General features: G+C 39.0%; 1 protein-coding gene and 1 non-coding gene across 6 annotated transcripts in view; one reads left to right on the top strand and one right to left on the bottom strand.

Annotated features, from left to right (window-relative positions):
• The window catches only part of Ptk2 (protein tyrosine kinase 2), a 194,446-nt gene that overhangs the window by 35,395 nt on the left and 136,335 nt on the right, over positions 1 to 22,716 (top strand). For 2 of the 5 annotated variants that reach the window (XM_035440660.1, XM_035440658.1), the window contains exon 1: positions 7,614 to 7,917. The exons of 1 other annotated variant lie outside the window; for it this stretch is intronic. In XM_035440660.1, the coding sequence (XP_035296551.1) occupies positions 7,818 to 7,917 (100 nt within the window). In that variant the 5' untranslated portion in view covers positions 7,614 to 7,817. Of the gene's footprint in view, positions 1 to 7,604; positions 7,918 to 22,716 lie in introns of those variants that run through there. 2 more of the 5 variants (XM_035440657.1, XM_035440659.1) reach the window with 2 other exon arrangements.
• Positions 15,351 to 15,490, bottom strand: LOC113834528. The gene has a single exon (XR_003483094.1). It is a non-coding gene; the product is annotated as a small nucleolar RNA SNORA70 (small nucleolar RNA).

The raw sequence follows: 22,716 nt of genomic DNA, 5'->3' as shown, positions 1-22,716 counted from the left end.
TCTTGACAGAGGGTTCTCATTTTCTACCTTGTTGAGACAAGGTTTCTGGTTTCTGCTGCTGTTTCTAACCTACTCCAGGCTAGGCTGGCCACAGCCATCCCTGAATCGTCCTGTTCCTGCCTCCCATCCTTCTGGGGATTGCAGATGACCTTAGCCATCTCCCAGCCTTCTTGCCTATTCTGTGACAGTATCACTAGAATTTTGGAGGGTTTCTTGGACTCTGTAGGTCCCTTTTGTAATATAGCAATTTTTGCAATATTAATCCTCTGGTCATAGTCTCTTTTTCTGTTTCATTCTCTCAGTATTGGTTCTAACTATCAGAACTTTCTCCTCATCTCAAAGTACATGCATTATGTTATTTACAGGCTTGTTATAAAATACAAACAAAAATTACCCTTATAAAATTTTTATTTTTTAACATTTTATAATGTTTTAAAAATTGTTGGTGCAGGGGATGTAGCCCAGTTGGTAGAGTGCTTACTTGCCTAGCATACACAAAGCCCCAGGTTGGATCCCAACTGCATAAAACAGGTGTGGTGCATGCACACTCTAATACTAAGGCTGGGATATAGAAACAGGAGGTCAGAAGTTCAAGGGCATCTTCAGCTACTTGGTGATTTCAAGACTAGCTTGGATTAACTGAGGTCCTGCCTCATGCAAACAATAAAAACAAAAGTCAAAATTAAAAACAAAGCATAGTGATTTATGCCTGTTATTTCACTACAAGGGAGTCTGATGCTGCAGGACTTTCAATTCCAGTCCAGCCTGCTCAATGTGACATCCCGTCTCAAAACTAACAACTAACTTCCAAAGCATGAATTTTACCAGATTTGAAAAAAAAGTCGTTGTGATTAGTGTGTGTGTGTGTGTGTGTGTGTAAGTGTAATTCTCAATCGATTGCTCAGGTTTTTACATCTATAGTATGATTTTTGTCTTCTTAAGGCAGGAACAAAAACTGCTCATAAATTGAGTCTGGAAATGCTCCAGTATCCTTGAGGTAGGAAGATCAGAGTTCTTTCTGCCTTTTTAGATAATGAAAGGAATTAGCTATTGTAGCATTCATTTTGTAAATGTTGAGATTATGCATTTTAAAGATAATTACTGGCCTAATGGATAGAAATACTAGAAAAGTATTTTTGGTGAGAGTTGCATTTTCATGTTTATTTTATATTAAATCTTGCTTAATTTAACAGTTATATTTTATTTATTTTCTGGTATATGATTGAATCCCAGCTGCCTGGCTAGCTTGTGCTATGGGGGAGGGGTTGTGATGTTGAGCTTAGAGCATGAGCTTCTTGAAAGGATAGAAGCAACCTGTGTGTGTTCTCTTCCTTCTTATCCCTTTGGTCTTCATTATTATTCACTTGTCCTCTGTAGGGGAAATGAAGCCTGGGAACAGGGTCTATTTCCAGCCTCTTCTCTGGAGTCCTTGTGGTCTGGGGTTAGGCTTGAATTCTGTCTGCTTCCTGAGGGCTTTGTGTTAGGCTGCTGACTATTAGTTCAGTAATAGATGAGCTGCCCAGTTTCTCTCTTCAGTTGTTAGTGTGCCACAGGGCTTGCAATAGCATCTGTGTAGCTGGAAATATTAATTGAGAAAACTGTCATAAGCTTTGCTGCCAGCTGGGGAAGAACACACATTGGGGCTGTGGTGCCTCGGTGTGGCTATACATTCACTAGAGATTGGGGTGGTGGTAATGGGGTGATAGTATCTGCCTCCTTGTATTGTTGATGAAAACCAAGTGAACAGACATTTTAAAAGTGCTCTGAGCAAGGTCTAGCACACAGCAGGTGGTAACTTGGCACTCAGATTAGTATTGTGTGACTGGCTGGCACTCAGACAGTGCTGGGTAGAGGACTGGTATTAGCAGTGTCCTTTTTTTCAGACATTGAAACTGAGGTTCCTGCTGGTGATGATTCTTTCTTTGTCTCACAGGTAGTTCCCACAAATTCAGTGCCTTCCTCAGCTTCCTGCAGTGTGACAGAAGAGAGATACAGCAGTTGTTACAAACCTGGCAGGGAGGTGAATAGTGGTCTTACCAGCACTTTTGGGAGTTTTTTGCACTAGGAGGTTTGTTCTCTGTACTCAGAAGATATTAGATCCTTTATTTCCATTAACAGAACCTTAATTCTTGTTAGATCATAAATTTTGTTGATAGACTAATTGTCTAAGAAAATTGTCTTACAGTAGAAGCAATGTGACAGTGAGAGAAATGATAATCAGTAATCTTTTGTTGTTGTTTTTCTTTTTCTTTTCTTTCTTTTTGGTTTTTTGGTTTTTCGATACAGGGTTTCTCTGTGTAGCTTTGGAGCATATCCTGGCACTCGCTCTGGAGACCAGGCTGGCCTCGAACTCACAGAGATCCACCTGCCTCTGCCTCCCGAGTGCTGGGATTAAAGGCGTGCGACACCAACATCCAGCTGTTTTTGTTTTTCAAGACAGGGTTTCTCTTCTGTGTAGACTGAGGCTGGCCTCGAACTCATGGAAATCTGCTGCCTCTGCCTTCCCCTGAGCCCTGGAACTAAAGGCGTATGCTACCACGTCTGTCTGATAATTAGTAATTTTGTAACAGATGTAAGATTAATTTGAATTTCCTAGCACTGGAAAATTGTCATATATTATAAATACTAGATGCTGATTAGAAGTGTTGTGTTTATTTAAATGTTTAATTCCCTCAGGTAAACATAGGAAGGGTCACAGATTTAGAAATATACATGTGTACTATGAATACTATTTTTTCCTAGATATTCCTCTAATTGACCGTCGCAAATGTATTTTGGTATTCTAATGTGTTTGTGGACTGACAGATAGCCAGGCGTTGGTGGTGCATGCCTTTAATCTCAGCTCTTGGGAGGCAGAGGCAGAGGCAGAGGCAGAGGCAGGCGGATCTCTGTGAGTTTGAGGCCAGCCTGGTCTACAGAGTGAGTGCCAGGATAGGCTCCAAAGCTACACAGAGAAACCCTGTATCAAAAAAAAACCAAAAAAAAAAAAAAAAAAAAAAGGAAGAAAGAAAGCAAAAAAGAAAAAAAATGACTGACAGTTAAATTCACTGCAACATTATGAAAAATGTGACAGCCAATTTCTTTTAAGATTTATTTATTATGTATACAGTGTACTGTCTGTATGTTTGCTTGCATACCAGAAAAGGACATTGGCTCTCAGAGATGGATGTGAGCCACTATGTGGTTGTTGGGAATTGAACTTAGGTCCTCAGTAAGAGCAGCCAGTGGTCTTAATTGCTAAGCCATCTCTCTAGCCCATGATAACCAATTTCTTCTTCTTTTTAAATTGAGCTATACATTTTTTCTCACTCCCCTTCCCTCCTCCCCTTTCCCTTTCTACCCTGCCCACTGTCTTTTCCCCCTTCCTAGGTGAATCCATATATGTCCCTCTTAGGGTCCTCTTTGTTACCTAGGTTCTTTGGGGTTGTAGCCTGTAGGCTGCTTGTCCTTTGCTTTATGTCTAGTGTCCACTTATGAGTGAGTACATATTATATTTGTCTTTCTGGGTCTGGGTTGCCTCACACAGGATGGCTTTTTTTTAGTCCCATCCATTTCCCTGCAAATTTCAAAGTGTCATTGTTTTTTACTGCTGAGTAGTAGTACTCCATTGTGTTGCTGTGGTGCAGGATGCTCAGATCACCACCCAAGAGAAAGCAAGAGCAACCCCTCTTCTTCCTTATAAGGGATCACATTCCCATACTGAAGCCATGCCCTAAGACCCCGAAACTATTGGCAGAAACAAATTCCCACTATAAAATGTACCACGTTTTCCTTATTCATTTTTCAGTTGAGGGGCATCTAAGTTAATTTTAGGTTCTGGCTATTATGAATAATGCTGCTATGAAAATAGTTGAGCAAATGTCCTTGTGGTGTGAGTGTGCCTTCTTCGGGTATATGCCCAAAATTGGTATTGCTGGTTCTGGAGGTAAGTTGATTCCCAATTTTCTGAGAAACTGCCTTACTGATTTCCAAAACAGCTGTACAACTTTGTACTCCCACCAGTAGTGGAGGAGTGTTCCCCTTACTCCATATCCTCTCCAGCATAAGCTGTCATCAGAGTTTTTGATCTTGGCCATTCTCACAGGTGTAAGATGGTATCTCAAAGTTGTTTTGATTTGCATTTCTCTGATGATTAAGGATGTTGAACATTTCCTTAAGTGTCTTTCGGCCTTTTGAGATTACTCCGTTGAGAGTTCTCATTTTAGATCTGTACCCCATTTTTTTATTGGATGTAATAACTGAAGCAAGGTCATTCTACATGGAGGAACAGACAGTGCAGAGGTGCTGAGATGACTAGAGAGCAGCAGGAAAGTCAGTGCAGTGGTAACTGCTAAAGAGACCAGCAGATAGGTAACTGTGAGATGAGGGTGTAGACAGGGGAGCTGTATTACACACAGGGCTTTGCAGACTCTGCTAAGTATGTTGGTGCTTATCTAGGGAAAATTGGGTAATTATGATGAGATTCAAACAGAGGAGTGAATGACATGCTTTTTAAGAGCATCAGCAGCTGCTGGGTTTAGGGTATAATCCAAGGAAGCAGGTTGGAGACTACAGCTATATAGTTCTGCAGAAGCCTGGGCCAGAATGTGGGCAGTGGGCACTGGGCAGTGAGAAGTGCATAGGCACTGGCTATGTTCTGAAGAAAAGTGGTAAGTGTAGCACTATTTCAGTTTTCAAGTCTTGAACCATTTTCTGCACCTGTTTGATTGCTAACAAGGGAAAATGCTTGAAAGGTAGAGAGACCAAGGAGCGAGCCACGGCCACCTTTACCTTGCTAACTTTCCAGCCGAAAAGAGATTGAGTTCCTGTCTCCTCCCTCCTTATCCCTTCCTCTCGCTGCCCAGTCATATCACTTCCTGTCTATCTGTACAGACCTCCAGACCTCTGTGGTTAACTAGTGGCTAACCACCTCTGATGATCTTCAGACAGCTTTACTTGTTAGAGTATAAACAAAATATCACTACATTCCCCCCCTTTTTTTTAAAATTTAAAAAGGTTATAATTAATGTAAGAAAAACTATATACAATAAGTACAATAACTATATACAGTATATAGGCAATAAATACATCAACAATGTCTAGTCCATTAGCAATTGACAAACTCAGAGAAAATCCTCCCTGCCCAAAATGTTGTACTGGATTCACTTTCTATTCTAACTTGCATTACCAAAACTATCTTTTTATGTCTTTCAATCTTAAATACTTTACATTTCCTTAGTGAATTTCTTTTCTGAATCTGGTCACAAGGAAGACTGTAACTATAAAGTCTTCAACTCCATCAGAGACCTGAGAAGGAAATATGTTACCTGAACAAGCAGGAAATGCAAGCAAGTGACTTGCAAAAAATGTGAGAAGTGACAGAAAGAGCTGGCTGCCTGGACAGTAACACAGGGTTCCTCTGCAACATTGGGGCACCCATCTTCGGCCTACAGGCCTAGCATGTCTGACAGATTTTTCTGTGAAGCAGGATATTCTGAAGGGTTGGAAAAATTTGGCAGTTCTTTCTTTTGTGTCCTGGTTGTCCAATTTGGACAGCATGCTGTCAGCAGTCAAGGCAAGGGCACTTTCTTGCCTAGTAGCTTACCTTTGCCACAAAGAAAGTAAACTCCATGTGGAGTTTCTTCAATATCCATCTTCTTCTCTGAAGTAGATTAGTGATGCCAGGAGCAGACATGTCTCATTGTAATAAAAAAAGCACCTATGTTATTAAAACATCTTAAATGGCACATTCTATAGATGTCTGAAGTGTTTGAACATAACCTATCTTAAATATATCTCTGTTTGACCTTGAAAATGTGCCTAATATGACTATAGACCAGGCTGTTCTTGAATTCACAGATCTGTCTACCTCAGGCTCCTGAGTGCTGGGATTAAAGGGTGTGTCACCACTGCCATCATAGGTTAAGAATTTAAAGCATAATTTGTTTTTAATATTTAACGAATACCATACAAAAGTAATTATATATCCCCCCCCCCAGGCAAGTTGCTTGACCTGTCTGAATCCTCAAAACGAGGAAGCAGTTATCTCTTTGGGATTATCTCATAAACTAAGGTTATTATTTTGATCATATCTATAGGTTTTTGTTTGTTTTTTGAGACAGGATCTCTGTGTAGACCAGGCTAACCTTGAACTCAGATTGTTCTCTCTCTACCTCCTGAGTATTAAAGGTTTGCAGCACTATGCTTGTTTATATAACTACAGTTTTTAGAAAAGGTTTAGGCAGTCTTTGATCACTAGTGGTATGCGCAGCCATGCTTATATGGTGAGGCAGATGGTGTTCTTTCTTGGTATGCTTGCTTTTTCCAGGATGGCAATAGTCCTCCATGACTCTGCCTCCTCTTTAGTGGTCCAGGATATCCTTTTTGGTGGCTGTGTTTGTGAGCTTCTTCTGTTCTTCCAGCCTGCTTGTACTGTTGTTCTGTAGTTGTTATTTGGTAGTGTTGCCTAGGGTTCATGCCTGGGAATAATGTGTTTTCTGGGGGGCTCAGGAATGGCCACTGGAGTTCTGGGAGCTGTTAAGAGTCTGAGTGGAGCCTGGAGTCAAGAGCATCTATTATCACATCTAGAGGAAAACTGTTCTCGACATTGCTGGATACAAGCATACTTGTCGTTCTAAGTATTTGTTCTGTTTCTGTTTTCAGAAGTTAATGAATCAGTAGAAAAACTTTGGCCGTTTACACGTGAGATAAGTGCTTGAATTAGGCTTAGTTTGTGGGATTGTGTGACTGAAGGCTCGTGCACATATTAGGCAAGCTAGAACTGTGGAGCTTCACTGTGTACTACATATGGTCGAAGGGTGGCGTACTAGGAACTCCTTACCTGCTGTCCTGATGCTTACATGGAATGTGTTCAGATATCTTGATTTTTGTCATGACCTTGACTCTCAATCTTAATGGAAAAAATAAGTAGTTTTGCATTTTTTAAAAAAGTTGCTGATGCAGATTGTAAAAGTAGTTTCTGTCCCACTTGAGTATGAGATAGTATTTATCTTTTGAGGTTAGAAAAATCATACTTGAAGCTAGAAAAAGAAACCTTGTATCCCTCATTATTCTTTAAGCATATTTTAAAATAAATTGGCTACCTTAAATTCTGGTTTATGTTTTCTAGATAGTCTGTGTGTATTTATAAGTGTATTGGGAAAGTATCAACAAAGGAATTTTACCTCTGAGATATCTGGTCTAATATGGGTTATCCCCACATTTGATTTTAACTTTGGACATGATATTTTTTCAAAATTTATTTCGTCAAGTTGATTATTTTTAGTCTGCGAGCAACATTTGGCTGGTACAGTGCCAAAGACATGATTCCGAAGACAGGACTTACTGAGGAACCATCTCTGGACAGTTTGATCTGGGTCAGACTGGATTTTCAGCTTACTCAGTTTTAGAGTCGACTGTCATTTTGTAAACAGAAGTCTGCCAGATGAAGTGAACAGAAGGGCGGGATTAGCATATTCATAAGGTGCTGGCTCCCAGACTTCTTTTCTCCTCCCCCTTCTCCCTTTCCCTGAATGAATCTAGAAACTCAGACCCATAGGGTCGAATGACTAGATGGTTTTCTTCTGTTCAGTGCTTTAATCTGGCCAGGATGGTCTGTGTTTCAGATTGCGGAAGCAGAAGATTCAGTAACTAAGAGGTCACCGTGGAGCTGCTGGAAACTCACAGAAGAAGCACCTCTCAAACCGTGCTTCAGGCTCTGTCTGAAAAGGAGCACAGGGGAAGCTTAGTCTTGCTTTGGATCCAAGCAAATGCTGTCGGAGCGATGAACTGGGACTTTGTGTGCGGACTACTGGCTTGATCTTGATAGGATTGGGTATATGTTGTTGGAGTGGGCAGGCCAAGAGGCCCTGAAACCTACAGGTGCCATCTGTATGGAGAAAAGCGGCTGTAGTCCATTTCCAGTGTGTTGGGCTAAAGGTATAACAACTTAAAGATCTGTTTAGTCTGTGCTTATGTCAGTTCACATTTTTGTACTAAAAAAAGCTAGATAATAGTTCTTTCAGAACTTAGAGTTCTAAGTTACAACTACATTTGAGAAAAAAGAAAGATGTGGTATAGGTTTACAGTTGCTGCATAAAACCAGTTAGGTGGCTTTGTAAATAGAAAATGAAACATTTGTGTGGAAATGCTCTTAAGCAATCTAAATCATGTTTCTGTCCTTGTCCTGTGTGTAAGTCAGATATTTTTGCCTTTTCATTTTACTCAGGACACTGTTATCTATTCTATGCCATAGAGGCTTTTAAAGAGCAAAATGATTAGTTTTGACTGTAGAACCAGAGGAGAAAAGAGTAATGTGGGATTAATTGTTTTAAAATGGTATTCCTTTATTGTCTATATGTGTGGTGTATTTAATTTGAAGCTCTGCTATTTTGAGATTATTAACATGGGTCAAAAATACTGAGTGAAGAATTTTTTACTTTAGTATAAGAATTTGTATTCATGTAGAAATATGAATATGAAGTAGGACATTTTCATTCCAGCATCCAAGGCAGCATTTAGAAAGCATAGTTAAGGTAAAGAAGCTGTAAAATTAGTGTGTAATTCAAGACAAACAAATTCAACTAGAAGTTGTTTGGCTTAGCATAGTGGTGAATATATAAGCTACTAAACACACTTAATGAAGGACTTTAAAAATATTGTCGCTATGTAAAATGTATTTAGGTACTATGCTAATCTACTTAGGAACCTATAATTGGACAAGAACTGTACTTTGATGAATGAACTACAGGCTTATTTAGTGTAGTTTTTAGGCAAAAGATATTAGTTCCTCTAGACTAGGATGTGTTAGCATCACACTTCCTGTTTTCAAGATTATTTTTCATTGGTTGATTTGTATTTATTACTTACTCATTTCCTGTTAGGCGTTTGCACCAAAGCTTACAATATTTGAACTGTTTTAGTATGACAGTATTTGAATAAAGCACCTGTCACTTTTATTACATAGGTACTCAGAATAAAGATTTTGTCCAGTTAAATTGAAGCTCTTAAATTTTGCAGGACATTGAATTCTTACTATTGTAGTTTGTGGCATTGTAATGCAAATGAACACAATTGAACCAGAGTTAAGTCTTCCTGAAGCACTTGTAGGTTGTGTTCAGAATGCCACCTCCATTATATGATCTTGCTAAATATCAGCAGTAAAAGCCTTCCAGTTACCAGACAGACCTAGACCAATGGGGTGTTGAATAGTTAGCAACTGGATTTCCTACTTAAATTGGCCTTAGAAATGAGAACTTTTGGCAGAAAAGAGAATGTTTTGGCTTAACACAAAGAAATTGGTCAAAGCAACTTGTTTTTCAAATGTTTGCAGACTATTAGAGAAAATACTAACAGCTGATTTTTTAATTAAAATATACCTTTTAGTAGATGACAGACTGGGTGAGAGGAGCAGAGTTTTTAAAGCAGAGAGTGGGAAATGGGACATACCAGGTAGCATAGTGGACTCCATCTCTACTTGCAGAGCCAGCTGCCTCTCCTTCTCTTGGATAGTTTTGCTCTGGTGGTTCAAGGGGAGGAGCTTGTCACTTTGCCCTCTAGTTGAGCATATTGCTTTTGCAGTGATTGGCCAGTATAGCTGTCTTTAAATTTCCTCTCTGATTTCTTGTTTTCCTTTCTTGCATTAAGATAAGAAGGCAGGAGACCTGTCCCCATGTTTGTTAATACTGTTCAATGAAGTATTGAACAAAGACGCTAGTGTATAGGAATTAGCTGGTATAACCATTATAGTATATAGATATAGTTAAAAGCTCAAATATAAAAAATATACAAATCTTGGCCTGCAAATGGATATTCTAAACCATGCATTTGATTAAACTAGTCACATTAACCTCAAAACAGATAGCAGTGTCCCAGTTTTAAAAAGACATAAGATTCTTACCAGGACAGGCTAAAAATAGTAGAACAGACCTATATTTGTACACTTTGAAGAGGATCTTCAAGGTACCATTAATACTCGGGGGACTGTTCTTTAATACTTTAGTGTGTTGTTGAATTTGGTGTGAAGAATCACCCAAGAAGATTATGTTCAACAATGTTTAAGAAGGATTTGTACCTGCATTGTTATTTCCTAGGTGTAAGTATGAAGAGTAATAAGTGTAAATGTTCTTAGAATATTAGGTTGTAAAGTGTTGGGTGGGAAAACCCTACTTGTGGGCGTTTCTAATTGTCAGTTGTACATTGTTCATCATTTGAAAAAAAGGCTGGCATTTATATCAGAGGTTTAGCTGTTAAGTAAAAAGTATGTTTTCTGGTTTCTTTAATTTCTTTTTCCAGTAATAGAGATTTTATATATTTCTGACTTCTGCAGTTGAAGTCACACTTAACTCTTCATACAAATTTTAAATATTATCTGTTTAACCATCTGTCCATCTGTTCAGTACATCATTCCTTCTCTATTATACTAGTATGGCAATGCTTCTTGGTATGTACAGTTTTGTATTATTCATAAACTTCAGTTACCTTTCAGAGATAGGACTCTTAGCTGTCCCAAGTCTTTCCTGTCTTAGTAGACATTGGGCTCCCATGCACTTATTCATTCTATAGATCCAGGATGCCTGTTTGACTTTCCTTTCCATGGACAACAAGTTATCATTTTATTCTGATTACTCAATATCCAATGTATATCTTGAGTTAATCAATTCATTTCTCTGTTATGTCTGGTCTCACTGTGTCCATACATGTTTGTTATTCTTCACATACCTGTTGAAGTAATTTTGTGAAAACAGAAATCTGCTATTTTCCTGATATTTTTTCAGTGGCTTATTAGATTTTTATAAAATCCCTAATTCTTACTGTGGTACACAGACCTCACTTTATCCTTTTTCTCTTGTATTCTCCATCTTTGAGATGTTGTCTTGCTCATTAGCAGTGCAGTGAAGTCACTTTGGTTTTGTACATTGGGAGAGAGAGCGCTCAGGCCATCTGAATACACTGATGCCCTCTTTCCATTTGCTGACTCCCCTAGTCCTATTTATAATTAGGGTACCCCTTTAAATGAGCTCTCATCCAACAGCCTAGCCAGATCTTCTCTAGGGTTCCCACCAGAGCCTGTACTTCTGCTCTGGCATAGCATGTATTGTGACATATTGTTTTACAGTTAACTTGTCTGATTTCCATCTTCCTTACTAAACTTAATATCCTCTGGGATAATGTCAGATATTTTTTCTGCCTGATAAAATGCTTGGCAAAAATGGGTGTTACTTTAATATTTGTTAATGTATTCTGTGTAGGATAAGTTTTATTTTAAAAGCTCTTTTAGAGATAACATTCCTTTGCTTGTGTTGTATTTGGATAAACCTAGTTTTAATACTCATTGAATTAGCCATTCTGATTTCACTGTATTTGTGTATGATTTTCTTTTGAATAAAAGTGTATGTGTAGAATTTAGCTTAGCAGTCAGCCTGTAGAGTTGGTAGCTGATGGATGTATGCATGTATGTGGCATGGCTTTGTTCTTCAGCTACTGTCAATTCTTTTATACTTGTTTGAATATTTCACTAAATATTTCTTACCATTCTTATCTGCTTTACCTCAGTTAGTTAGTTTTTTTTTTTTTTTTATTTTGTTTATCTAGACAGGGTTTCTCTGTGTAACAGCCCAGGCTGGCCTTGAACTCATAGAGATCCACCTGTCTCTGCCCCTCAAGTGATGGGCATGTGTCACCACCATCTCATTTTATGTCTGTCAGTGTTTCGTCTGTTTATATGTATGTCTGCCCTGCAGCACATGTGTACCTGGTGCCCATGGAAGTCAGGAGGGATGTCTTAGATCTTCTGGAACTACTTAGAGACAGTTGTGAGGGTCTGTGTGGGTACTGGGAATTGAACCATTGCCCTCTGGAAAAACAGGAAGTTCAAGAGCAGGCAGTGCTCTTAAGCACTGAGCTATCCATCTCTGCAGCCCAAAGGGTAGTGTTTTGAGAGAGCTGTACTTCTTGTGAGTTACAGTTTATTTCTCAGATTCTAAATGTCATGTGTGCGCTGAGCTTGCACATGCGCATGAGCACATGTGTATGTCTCCATTCATTTCTCATAAAGGTGTCTGAGATAGGAGTTCATTAGTGTCAGTATCCCAGTTTTGCGGATGAGATGTTGAAGCACTGAGGCTAAAAAACTTGGCAATGATTGCTTAGGTCACAGAAAGCAGAGCCAGGTTCTGAACAGTGGGGATCTGACTCAAGTGTGAATGTTTTTTAATCACCATGCTATGCATGCCTAAATGGAAAGATGATAAGATCATAATGGAATTGTTTGTCTTGTCTAATGTTTGCATGTTTAGAATCATGGTTTCTACTCTCAAGTATTTTCCCTTGAGTTCATTAATTCATTTTACAAGTATTTAGTGAACATTCAGCGTTTGCTGAATGTACTTGTCAATACTTAGCCAGTGCTAAGGAGTAAATGCATAGATTTCTACTTCTTGAATTGATAGAAAGTGTGAAATGTTGGGTCATGGTCTGTGACAGTCTGAAGTAGATTGTCAGGTAGGCCCACCTAAGAGGATCGTTGTAGAACGTGGAGAAAGAAACTCCCAACAGAATGCATGATAAAGAATCTTGACTGGATGGCAGTGTGCCTGGAAGAGAGTACCAGGATTCTAGTAAAATTTTCCTTAAAAATAGCAGAATGAGAAGAGTAGTCCTCTAGGAAACATGGCTCTGTCCTCTCTGATGGAGTAAGCAGATAGATGTTGCCTTTGATGTCTTAACAGGAAGACTGTGTTGTACCCTTCTTCCTCTTTTCTGTTGTGAACATAGCAGTAGCTCTGCCATAATACTGTAGTGGGCATTAGCATGCCTTCATCCCATTCTTTCCCCTGGCTCATTATCAGTATTTGTTTTGACTGTGGGGGAAATGGTGTAAAGGAAGTTTCTTTGTTATGATTTCAGGAAAAAAGTGTTCAATGTTAAATGTCTTAGCTCTAGTTTTGTCTGTATTCTAAATCATTATTGTTAATTAATTGAAAAGTTTCCTTTTAGTTCTTTGTTTCATAAGACTTTGTTTATAGTGAGAAAGGTGTTAAATTTTGTCGTATATTTTCTGCCTCTTGATTACACAAATTTTTAAAAGAACAATGTGATCTATTATGGTGTTAAAAAATGTGTTTTTGATGGTGTTGAGGATTGGACCCATGTCATGCAATTGCTAGGCTAATTTTTATTTTATTTTATATATATATAAAAGTTTTGGGGGTTAAGCCAACTATGGTGGGTGAGTAAACCTTGCCCCCCCCCGCCCCCCATATATTTGAATGCTTAGTTCCAAGTTGGTGGTCTGTTGGGAAGGATTAGGAAATGTGGACTTGGAATATGTGTCCAATTGTTGGAGGAGTAGGCTTTGAAGTTTCAGTAGCACATGCTAAGCCCAGTGTCTTTTTCTGCCTGCTGCCTGTGGATTAGGATGCAATGCTCTCAGCCACTTCTCCAGCATTATGCCTGCTACCATGCTCCCCACCATAATAACAGACTAACTCTGAAACTGCAGCAAGCCTCTCATAAAGTGCTTTCTCTTTTAAAAGTTAGCTTGGTCATGGTGTCTTTTCACAGCAATAGAACAGTGACTAAGGATGAAGTTGGTATTAGAAGTGGGGTATTGCTGTGACGGGCCTGATCATGTTGTTTGGAGAAATATGAAAGACTTTGGACTAGAAAGAATATTGGGACTTTAGACTAGAAAAGGGGTTGAACTAAGCAGTACTTACTGGGCCATCCTAGTTGGAGCATGGAAGACAGTAGTGCTGAGGGTGATATGGCTGGCCTATAGGGACCTGGATCAAGAAGTTTCAGAGGGGAAGAATATTAGTAACTGGCCAATCACAAGACCATTCTTGTAATATTTTGGTAAAGAATGTGAGTGCTTTTCTGGCCTTGTTTTTTTTTTTTTTTTTTTTTTTTTTTTTTTTTTTTTTTTGCCAGAGCCTAACTTGAAGAATTTTGGATTAATAGCATTGACTGTGCCACTTGGTTATTAGTGATCACTCTTATGCAGATCTAAAATGAAAAAAAAAAAAAAAAAACCAAGAAGGACAAAAGACAAAGTGTACAGGGGTGGGGGTGGGGGTGGGTGGGAAGGAACACCAGAAAATACAATGTTGAAGACAAAAATTCCTGTGTTCATTGACATAAAAAGTTTAAAGAAAAGTTTAGTGCTAAATGGAATAAAGGGAATGGTGACCTTAGAGCAAGACCCTTCCACCTTGTGAAAAGGAATTAAAGGAAAGTTTAAACAGGCAAGAAAACAGTCAACAACAGAAAACTGGTGCAAATGTAATTGAAGCTCTCCCAGGTTCCAGCCCCAGCAGGCTGAAGAACTTGGCAGCTTTAGCCCTATGGTTTTGGCTTTGGTGTCAAGGAAAAGCAAGTTGAAAGGAATAGAAAGATCTAAAGAGTGCTTTGATATTAGACACGAAGATGCAGAGTTTGGAGTTTGTCCTGCTGGGGTTTGGTCTTGTTTTGGTCCAGTATTCCTTCACTATGCTCCCTCCCTTTATATTCTGTCCCATTGTATGTGGGAAGTATGTAATCTGCTTTTTGATTTTGATTTTGCAGAGAGTTACAGTTAAGACGTTGCCTTGAGTATCAGACGAGACTTTGGACTTTTAATGGTGTTGAGACTGTGGTATACTATGGGGACTTTAGAAGCTGGGCTGAATGCATTTTGCATCATGATATGGCTACAAATCTGTGTGTGTGTGGGGGGGCAAGGAGTAGAGTGTGGTGGTTTGAATTAGAATCTCCATTTATTTGAATGTTTGGTTTCTAGTTGGTGGATTAATGGAAAGGATTAGCAGGTATGGTCTTAGAGGAGGTGTATCATTGTTGGATGAGGCATGTCTCTTTCTCTACCTGTTGCCTGTGCATTAGTTCATAATGTCTTGTGGTCATTTCATCAGATTGTCATTATCAAAGTATTGATGTTTCATAAAACAAGTGGGGAAATGTTTCTCAACTATGCCTTTGTGTTACCAAACGATTGAATCAGTTTCCTAAATCTCTTTCTCTAGCACCATCTTGCCTGTGTGCTGCCATGCTCCTTCTCATGATGATAACTGTAAGCAGGCTCCCAATTAAATGCTTTGTTTTATAAGAGTTGCCTTGGTCATGGTGTCTTTTCACAGCCATAGAACAGTGACTAAGATAGCAACTTTGCATTCCTGAGAATAAGTTCTATGTCAAACATAATGTACCATTCCTTTTTATGCTGTAGTGTTCAGTATATTTGTGTGTTATTTATTTAGATTGTTTGTGTCTGTTTATGGCCATTGTATCCTTGGGCTTCCCCAAACCACCACACAAACCCACTGGAGTCTAGACTGGGGACAGCAGGAGATCAGAGTTGGGAATATCAATCAGAAAGTTGTCTCCAAGACCCCTTAGGAAATCTCATACAAGCAGTAGGCTGCATACACTACTGCAGAGGCCACTGTTTGCAGCCCTTGCCTTGCACACCAGTTCCCCATGAGGAAAAGAACTTGGTTGGCATAATTGTCTGCAAATACTCTTCTGTAGCATTTATATCCAATTGTTGATTGAGTCTCAAATCCTCCTCCCGTTTTGACTTAGGGCTGCATGGGCAGCAAGACACCAGTAAGGCCCTGAGGTGTTTACTGTTGATTCAAGGGAGATCCAAAGCAGACAGACCAGTAGTCCCATCCAGGAAGCAGTTGAATTCTTGGCTAAGCCTGAACTTCAGCTTGACAATCTAGTTGAGGATTTAGAGCCCCTGGTGCTCAGCCAGCATGCTATTAAGAATGACCTACAGATTAGTGTTGGCACTGGAACTGTGCCCAGTCCAGACTGGATAAGGCCAGTGACTTTCTGTAAGCATTTGGAAACCTTTATAGCAGCCTTACAGCCATTTTCTGTTTATTAACTCTAATGATAGAAACCTAATTCTCAGTTTTGATATTTTTCTTTTAAAGTTCATTTTTCCTAGAAATTATTTTTTACTGTAGTTTATAAAAGCATTGTTCTGGGGTGGAGAGTAGAGTGCTTGCATAGCATACTAGCCAGTGTGAGGCCATAATAAGTTCAGCTCTTAGCACCACCACCACCACTACCACCACCACCACCACACGAAAAACAAACAAACAAAAAAAAACATGAAAAACAAAAAAACATTGGTTTGTGACAGGTTTAAAATTAAAACAGTGTGATCCTTTACTACAAATAGTTTGAGAGTACTAGTGTAAACCTGATTTCAAGTCTTTGATTTTTTCTTTGAGAAAGTTTTAAAATTTCTTTTTCTTTTTAAATTCATTTATTTTATGTGTATGAATGTTTTACCTCCATGTATGTCTGTGTACCAGGTTCATGTCTGGTACCAGCAGAGGTCAAAGAGGGTGTTGGACCCCCTGGAACTGGGGTTACAGATGGTTGTGAGCCACCATGTGGGTGCTAGGAACCTGGGTCCTCTTATAAGAATGTGTTCTCTTAACTGCTAAGTCAAGTCTACCCACTGAAAAAGCTTTTTGAAGAAGAAATTTTTGCAGCGTATAAAAGTAACTGATTCCTGTGGCTGGTTGATAAGGAGAAGTGCTTAAAGGGGAGACTTGCCAGCATATTCAGGAGGATAGTGGTAGGACATAGACCCTGTGAAAGACCATAGTTGTGTGCAGGAGGATATGGATTTCTTTTTCATGAGAGATATTCAGGGTGTTGGTATCCCCACTTTAGTTTTATCGGAGGGCCAGAAACAAATGCAGAACCACACAAATAAGGCAGAGGGGTCTGTCTGTTGGTAGACATGGACAGTGTAGCAGAAGGCCCTTTGGAACTCCTGTAACTGAGACCTCCCCTGGAGCTATCCATGAAAGTGTCCAAGAGGTCAGGATTTGAGAAGCCTGTATGGTAGCAGAGAGATGTAGGAATGCTACCATGAGGCTTTCGGGAAGGACTGCTGGTAGAATTGCCTCTTTGGCAGCTTATAGCACAAGTACAATTTTGTCAAGTGTTACCCTAAGACAGAATCACATTGTATCATGGAAAATGGCTTCTCCTGTTAATGCTGGAATAGAGCTGCTATTATTATTATTATTTTAGTTTTTTTAAAATCTGCCCCTTTAAAGTCAGTGCTGGGCTTGGCCATGAGGTTTGGGATACAGTGATGTATATTTGGAATGTCATTCTTTTGGCCTTGCTTTTCTTTGGCTTGTGATGTTTCCCATGGTACCTTTCCATTACTAATGGTTTCTCTCAACCAATTTTATTTTCTCAAAAATGGGATCTGCTGTATTATTCTGGCTGACCTTAAATTCCTGGGCTCAAATGATTCCCATTATCCTAAGCCGTTGGGACTATATGTGTGTACCACTAACACTACATGGCTTCTTTAACCACTTTGGGATACAATTTTATTTTTCTGCTGTTGAGAAGTAAGTGATACTAATCCTTACTTAGAAATCCTTAGTGGTCTAAAGTAGAGAGGAAAGAGAAAGCTGGAATGATCAGAAATGCACTTAGGAATTCAGGAGCCTTGCTAAACTCATTTATCAATTCTAGAACTTTCTTTGAGTTTTCCTGTATGTGGAGGTCAGAGATCAATTTTTCTTCCTTAGTCTCTTTCTACCTTACTTTTTTAGACTAGGTCCCATAGTGTTAAGAATGCTATCTGTTGGATAAAGAAGAAGTGGCAAAGTGAAAGTAACCCAGCAAAGCTGTTTCTTTTTGAAAAGGGGGTATGCTATGACTCAAACAAGGCTAGCAAGCACACACCAAAGCAGGAAGTTCACTTAGTTTTTATTTTACTGTATCTCACCATGTTGCTGGAAGTTTGACCTCATAATTTGATGCTGTTGAATAGCTCATAATCAGTGCAAAGGGGAAAGGTGTTATAGAGAGTCAAGTTTTAGGAATTCCTGGGGTTGAGCTAATAGACTTGTACACTAAGAATTTCACAAGGTGATGGGGTAGATTTACAGAATGTTGGCCTTTGGTAGGCCAGCTCCCTTTAATAGAAAAGAACTGTGTCTCACATCATTGAACCTGGAGCTTACTGAGTCCTAGGCTGTTTAGATGTCCCCCATTTCCACTCCACCCCTGGCTTTTTATGTAGATACTAGGGATTGAACTCAGGTTCTTAATTTGAGTGGCAGATATTTTACTAACTGAACTGTCTTCACAATTCCCATGCTGGTTTGCATTAAATGCATGGTACCCTTGTTCTCTTTGACCATGATGCATTCCTTAAAAATATTATTAGATGTGCCGGAGAGATGGCTCAGCAGTTAAGATCACTGGCTGCTCTTCCAGATGTCCTGAGTTCAAACCCCAGCAGCCACATGGTAGCTCACAACCATTTACAGTGGAATCTGGCGCCCTCTTCTGGTGTGTAGTTATACATGTAGGCAAAAAACGCTGCAAACCTAATAAATAAATCTTAAAAATGTTAATAGATAAATTTTTCTAATTACTCATTGTAACTCCTATTTTAGGAAAGATTGGCTTGTATTCTTTGTCAATTTTTGTCATGTTGTTTTTATTTGCTTGATATTTATTTGTTTATTTTTGATGCAGGGTCTCTCCAAGTATCCCTGACTTGTCCTGGAACTCTCTGTGTAGATGGCTGGCCTCAAACTCACAGATATATCTGCTTGTCTCTGCCTCAAAAGTGCCAGGATTAAAGATGTGTACCACCATGCCCTGTAGTATCTTTGTTTTTTGAGTCTCAGAAATATTTCAAGTGTTTATCTTTGTATTTTTGTAAGAATTTTTTGTACTTATTGGAAGAATTCAGATATCCCTTTGTGGGAAGAATTTTCATTGTAAATTTACTATTTCTTATAGAATTTATTCATTCAAGTTATTTGTTCACTTAGAGCTTTTGAAAAATGATTTATTTTTATTTTATGAGCATTTGTCTTTGTGGGGGTGTCATATCCCCTGGAACTGGAGTTATACAGTTGTGAACTGTCCTGTAGATGCTAGGAATTGAACCCAAGTCTTTAGGAAGAACAGTGAATGCTCTGAACCACTGAGCAATCTTTCCAGCCCCTGCTTGGTTTGTTTTTTTGTTTTGTTTTGTTTTGTTGGTTTTTTTCGAGACAGGGTTTCTCTGTAGTGTTTTGGAGCCTGTCCTGTAACTCACTCAGTAGACCAGGCTGGCCTCGAACTCAGAGATCCTCCTGCCTCTGCCCCCCAAGTGCTGGGATTAAAGGCATGTGACACCAACACCTGGCTCCCCACTTGGTTTTTTTAAAGTAATATTTTCATTAATCCTTTGAGAATTTTATACAATGTATTTTGATCATAATTACCCTCTTTCCCAACTCTTCCCAGATTTCCTCCACCTTCTACCCACCCAACTTGGTGCTTCATTGTCTTTCTCTTCCTTCCCCATAACACAGTGAGTCCAGTTTGTGTTGACCAAATAAAACATTCTTGGGTGTGAAGCTTTCCCTTGGAAACTGGTGAACTTACAGGGGTCACACCTAAAAGAAAATGGACTCTCCTTCCAGCAGCTATCACATGCTAATAGCTCCCCAGCTAGGGATAGGACTTTATGTCCCCTTTGTGATGGAATTTTGGTCTGGCTTCAGCATGTGTAGGTTTTGTTCATGTCGTCATAGTCTGTGTGAGTTCTTTATGTCAAAAGGAAATGTCTTTTCTATAAACACTATTTCCTTGGAGTTACAACGTTTGGTTTTTAGAATTGTTCTGCTCCTCTTCACCTTGATAACCTTGGAGCCTTTGGAGAAAGAGTATAAGATGGCCAATGTAGGGCTGAACATTCTGCAATTGCTTATTCTCTACACTTGACTGGTTTTGGTTTAAGATAGAATCTCACTCTTTTACCCAGGCTAGCCAGGAACTCTCTGTTTTGTCAAGGAATAATTCAAAGATCAAGGCAATTTTCATGCCCCAGTCACTGAATTTTGGGATTACAGGTTCTGTTATACATGGCTTCAATTTTTTATATTTGTTTTCTTGATTACCTTAAGTACTGCTTTGCAAAAAATTTTATATTCTATCTAAAATTTCAACTTCATTGGTATAAACAAGGCTTTCAATGTATTAATAGTTGCTGTCTTTTCTAATGGTCTGTGGTCTTCCCAGTTGTCTTCTTTCTTCATATTTCTAGTTTCTCTCTCCTCTTTTTCTCTTCATTTGCCTTCCTTGGAGGTATGCCAATTTTACTATTTATTGTAAATAAATACTTGATTTTTTTCCCCCCAGCTTTTAAATTTTGCTAGGCATATGGACTTAGATGACTGGTTTTTAGCCTTTTCTAACATACATATTTAATTAAGTGTGTAGACTTTACCCTAAGTACAGTCCTGCTTTCATATTGAGATTCAATATTTCACTCTTTTTTTTTTTTTAAGATTTATTTATTTATTATGTGTTCAGTGTTCTGCCTGCATGTTGCCTGCAGGCCAGAGGAGGGCACCAGATCTCATTACAGATGGTTGTAAGCCGCCATGTGGTTGCTGGGAATTGAACTCAGAGCCTTTGGAAGAAAAGCAGTGCTCCAAAGCACCGAACCATCTCTCCATCCCCCTAATATTTCACTCTTATCTTTTAATTCAGAACATCTGGTGCTTCCTTTTGACAAGTGAGTTATTTGCGATACATACATTGCTTGATATCCAAACAATGGGAGACCAAGTTTCATTTTAGTAGTAGTCCTTGGGTATTTGTTGACTCTTGCCAAGTTTGCTGTTTTCTGTGCTACTTGCAGTTATTATGCCCAGTTGTGTGTAGAAGTGCCATATTTGCCCTTTGTCTGTTCCTAACCTTCCCTTCTTGACTCTGTCTAGTCCATGTGTCCAGTCTCACTAGGCTGCAGTTTCTACTTGTGTTGGTTTTCTTGTTTTTGCATGTATGAGCAAATAATTTGATGTTTCTTTTTTCTTTTATACAGAGAATATCCTCCAGCCATCATTTATATTTTGATTTTGAAGTTAACAGTATGTCTTGGAAGTTAGTACAGGGATTGTGGTTATTTGAATAATAATAATAATAATAATAATAATAATAATAATAATAATGTTCATATATTTGAAGGCGTGGTAACCTGGGAGTGGCACTACCTGAGAAGGATTAGGAGGTATGGCCTTGTTGGAGTAGCTATGGCTTTGTTGGAGGAAATGTGTCACTGGGGGAGAGTTTTGAGGTTTGGATCACTTGCACTCTGTGGCTATTATGGACAATGTTGTCTCAAACATTCATGGCCAAGTATTTTTTTTTTTTTAATGTATGTTTTCAGTTTCTTGGAAGTACACTGGGTGGTGGAATTTGGGGTTATTACTGGTTCTGTTTAGCCATTTGAGGACCTGCTAGACTGCTTTCATATTGATTGAGCCGTTTTCATACTCCTGGTACATGCAGTGTATATGAGTTCCTGTTTTCTGTATTCTTGCTGACACAAATAGTATCTTTTCTAAAAAGTGAATTTCTTACAATATTAGGGGTGTTTGTTCTACTTTCTGTGACGTATGTGGCATATATACTTTTCTGTTTGTGTTCTCTACTTTTTTGTGTGTTGTCTACTTTTTAAATCGAAACTTTTAAATTAAAATATAATTATCACTTTCCCCCTTTCCTGTCCTCATTCTAACCCTTGCTTCACTCCCATTCTCTCAGATTGATTGATGGCCTCTTTTTTATTTTTACACACACACACACACACACACACACACACACACACACCACACACCCACCCACCCCCCCCCGCGGGCGCGCGCACATACATGCATAAGTATATAAAAACAATTTGCTGAGTTTGTTTAGTGTGGCCTGTATATATTTGATTTTGGGCCTGGCTGTTTTGTATTAGATAACCAGTTAAGGGCCTAAACTCTGGAAGAGGCTACATTTCGATTGCTCAGCAGTCACTAATTGCCTGTAGTTCTTTGTTTATTGATGGGCGGGACCCCCAACAACAGATACATCTACAACACAGCTTCTACATCTAAGGCCCAGGGAACTTGTGAAGAGGGGCAGAAAGATAGATTGTAAGAACCAGAGGAACAGGAAGTCCATTTTCAGTTAGAAGTGATACAGAAGCTATACCATATCTGAATAGCATGGCTGCAGTTTGTATATAAGGGAATGCAGAGGCCAGTGCAGGGTATCAGGTGCCTTTGTCTGTTGTTTTACGCCTTATTGTCTTGAGAAAGGTTATCTTATTGAGTCAGAAGCTGACCTTTTGGCCAGCCAGTGAGCACTGGGCATCTGCATGTGTTTGCTTTCCAATCCTAGGGTTACAGACATGTGTAGCTGTGCCTAGCTTGTTACTTGAGTGCTAGGGATTTGAACTTAGCTACTAATGACTTCAAAGCAGTTGCTCTTACCTACTGAGCCATTTCTTTAGCCTTACTTTTTTTTCACTATTTTTAGTTGCCCATATTTAGTGTGTATAAAGTCTAGAGATTTATTTGAAGAAAAGAAAGGACTTTGAAGTTCCTGACAAGTATGCAGCAAACTAGTCAGTTTGCCTTTGCAGTGATTTTTCCTACAAATGAAGAGTAGGTTAAAAAAAAAAAAAAAGGAAGGAGTGTTAACATTACATTATTTTTAAGTAAGTCAATGAAGTTTTGACATTGTTAAATAGGAATCCTGGTCCTTTAACAGGTTTTTTTTTCTTTTAAGCAGGCATTTAAGGTGCTTTTATATCAGGCCCTGGGTGTAGAGAGCACAATGATTGTGTGGGGTACAAAGTCCCTATTCTTCTTAAATACTCTGTGCATGGGATGGAGACTAGAAGAAAGCGTTCGTAAC

The sequence above is a fragment of the Cricetulus griseus genome, chromosome 2, assembly GCF_003668045.3.
Source record: "Cricetulus griseus strain 17A/GY chromosome 2, alternate assembly CriGri-PICRH-1.0, whole genome shotgun sequence".
Classification (NCBI taxonomy): domain Eukaryota; kingdom Metazoa; phylum Chordata; class Mammalia; order Rodentia; family Cricetidae; genus Cricetulus; species Cricetulus griseus.
Note: the sequence above shows the minus strand (reverse complement) of the source record. Positions and strands in the feature narration are given on the sequence as shown.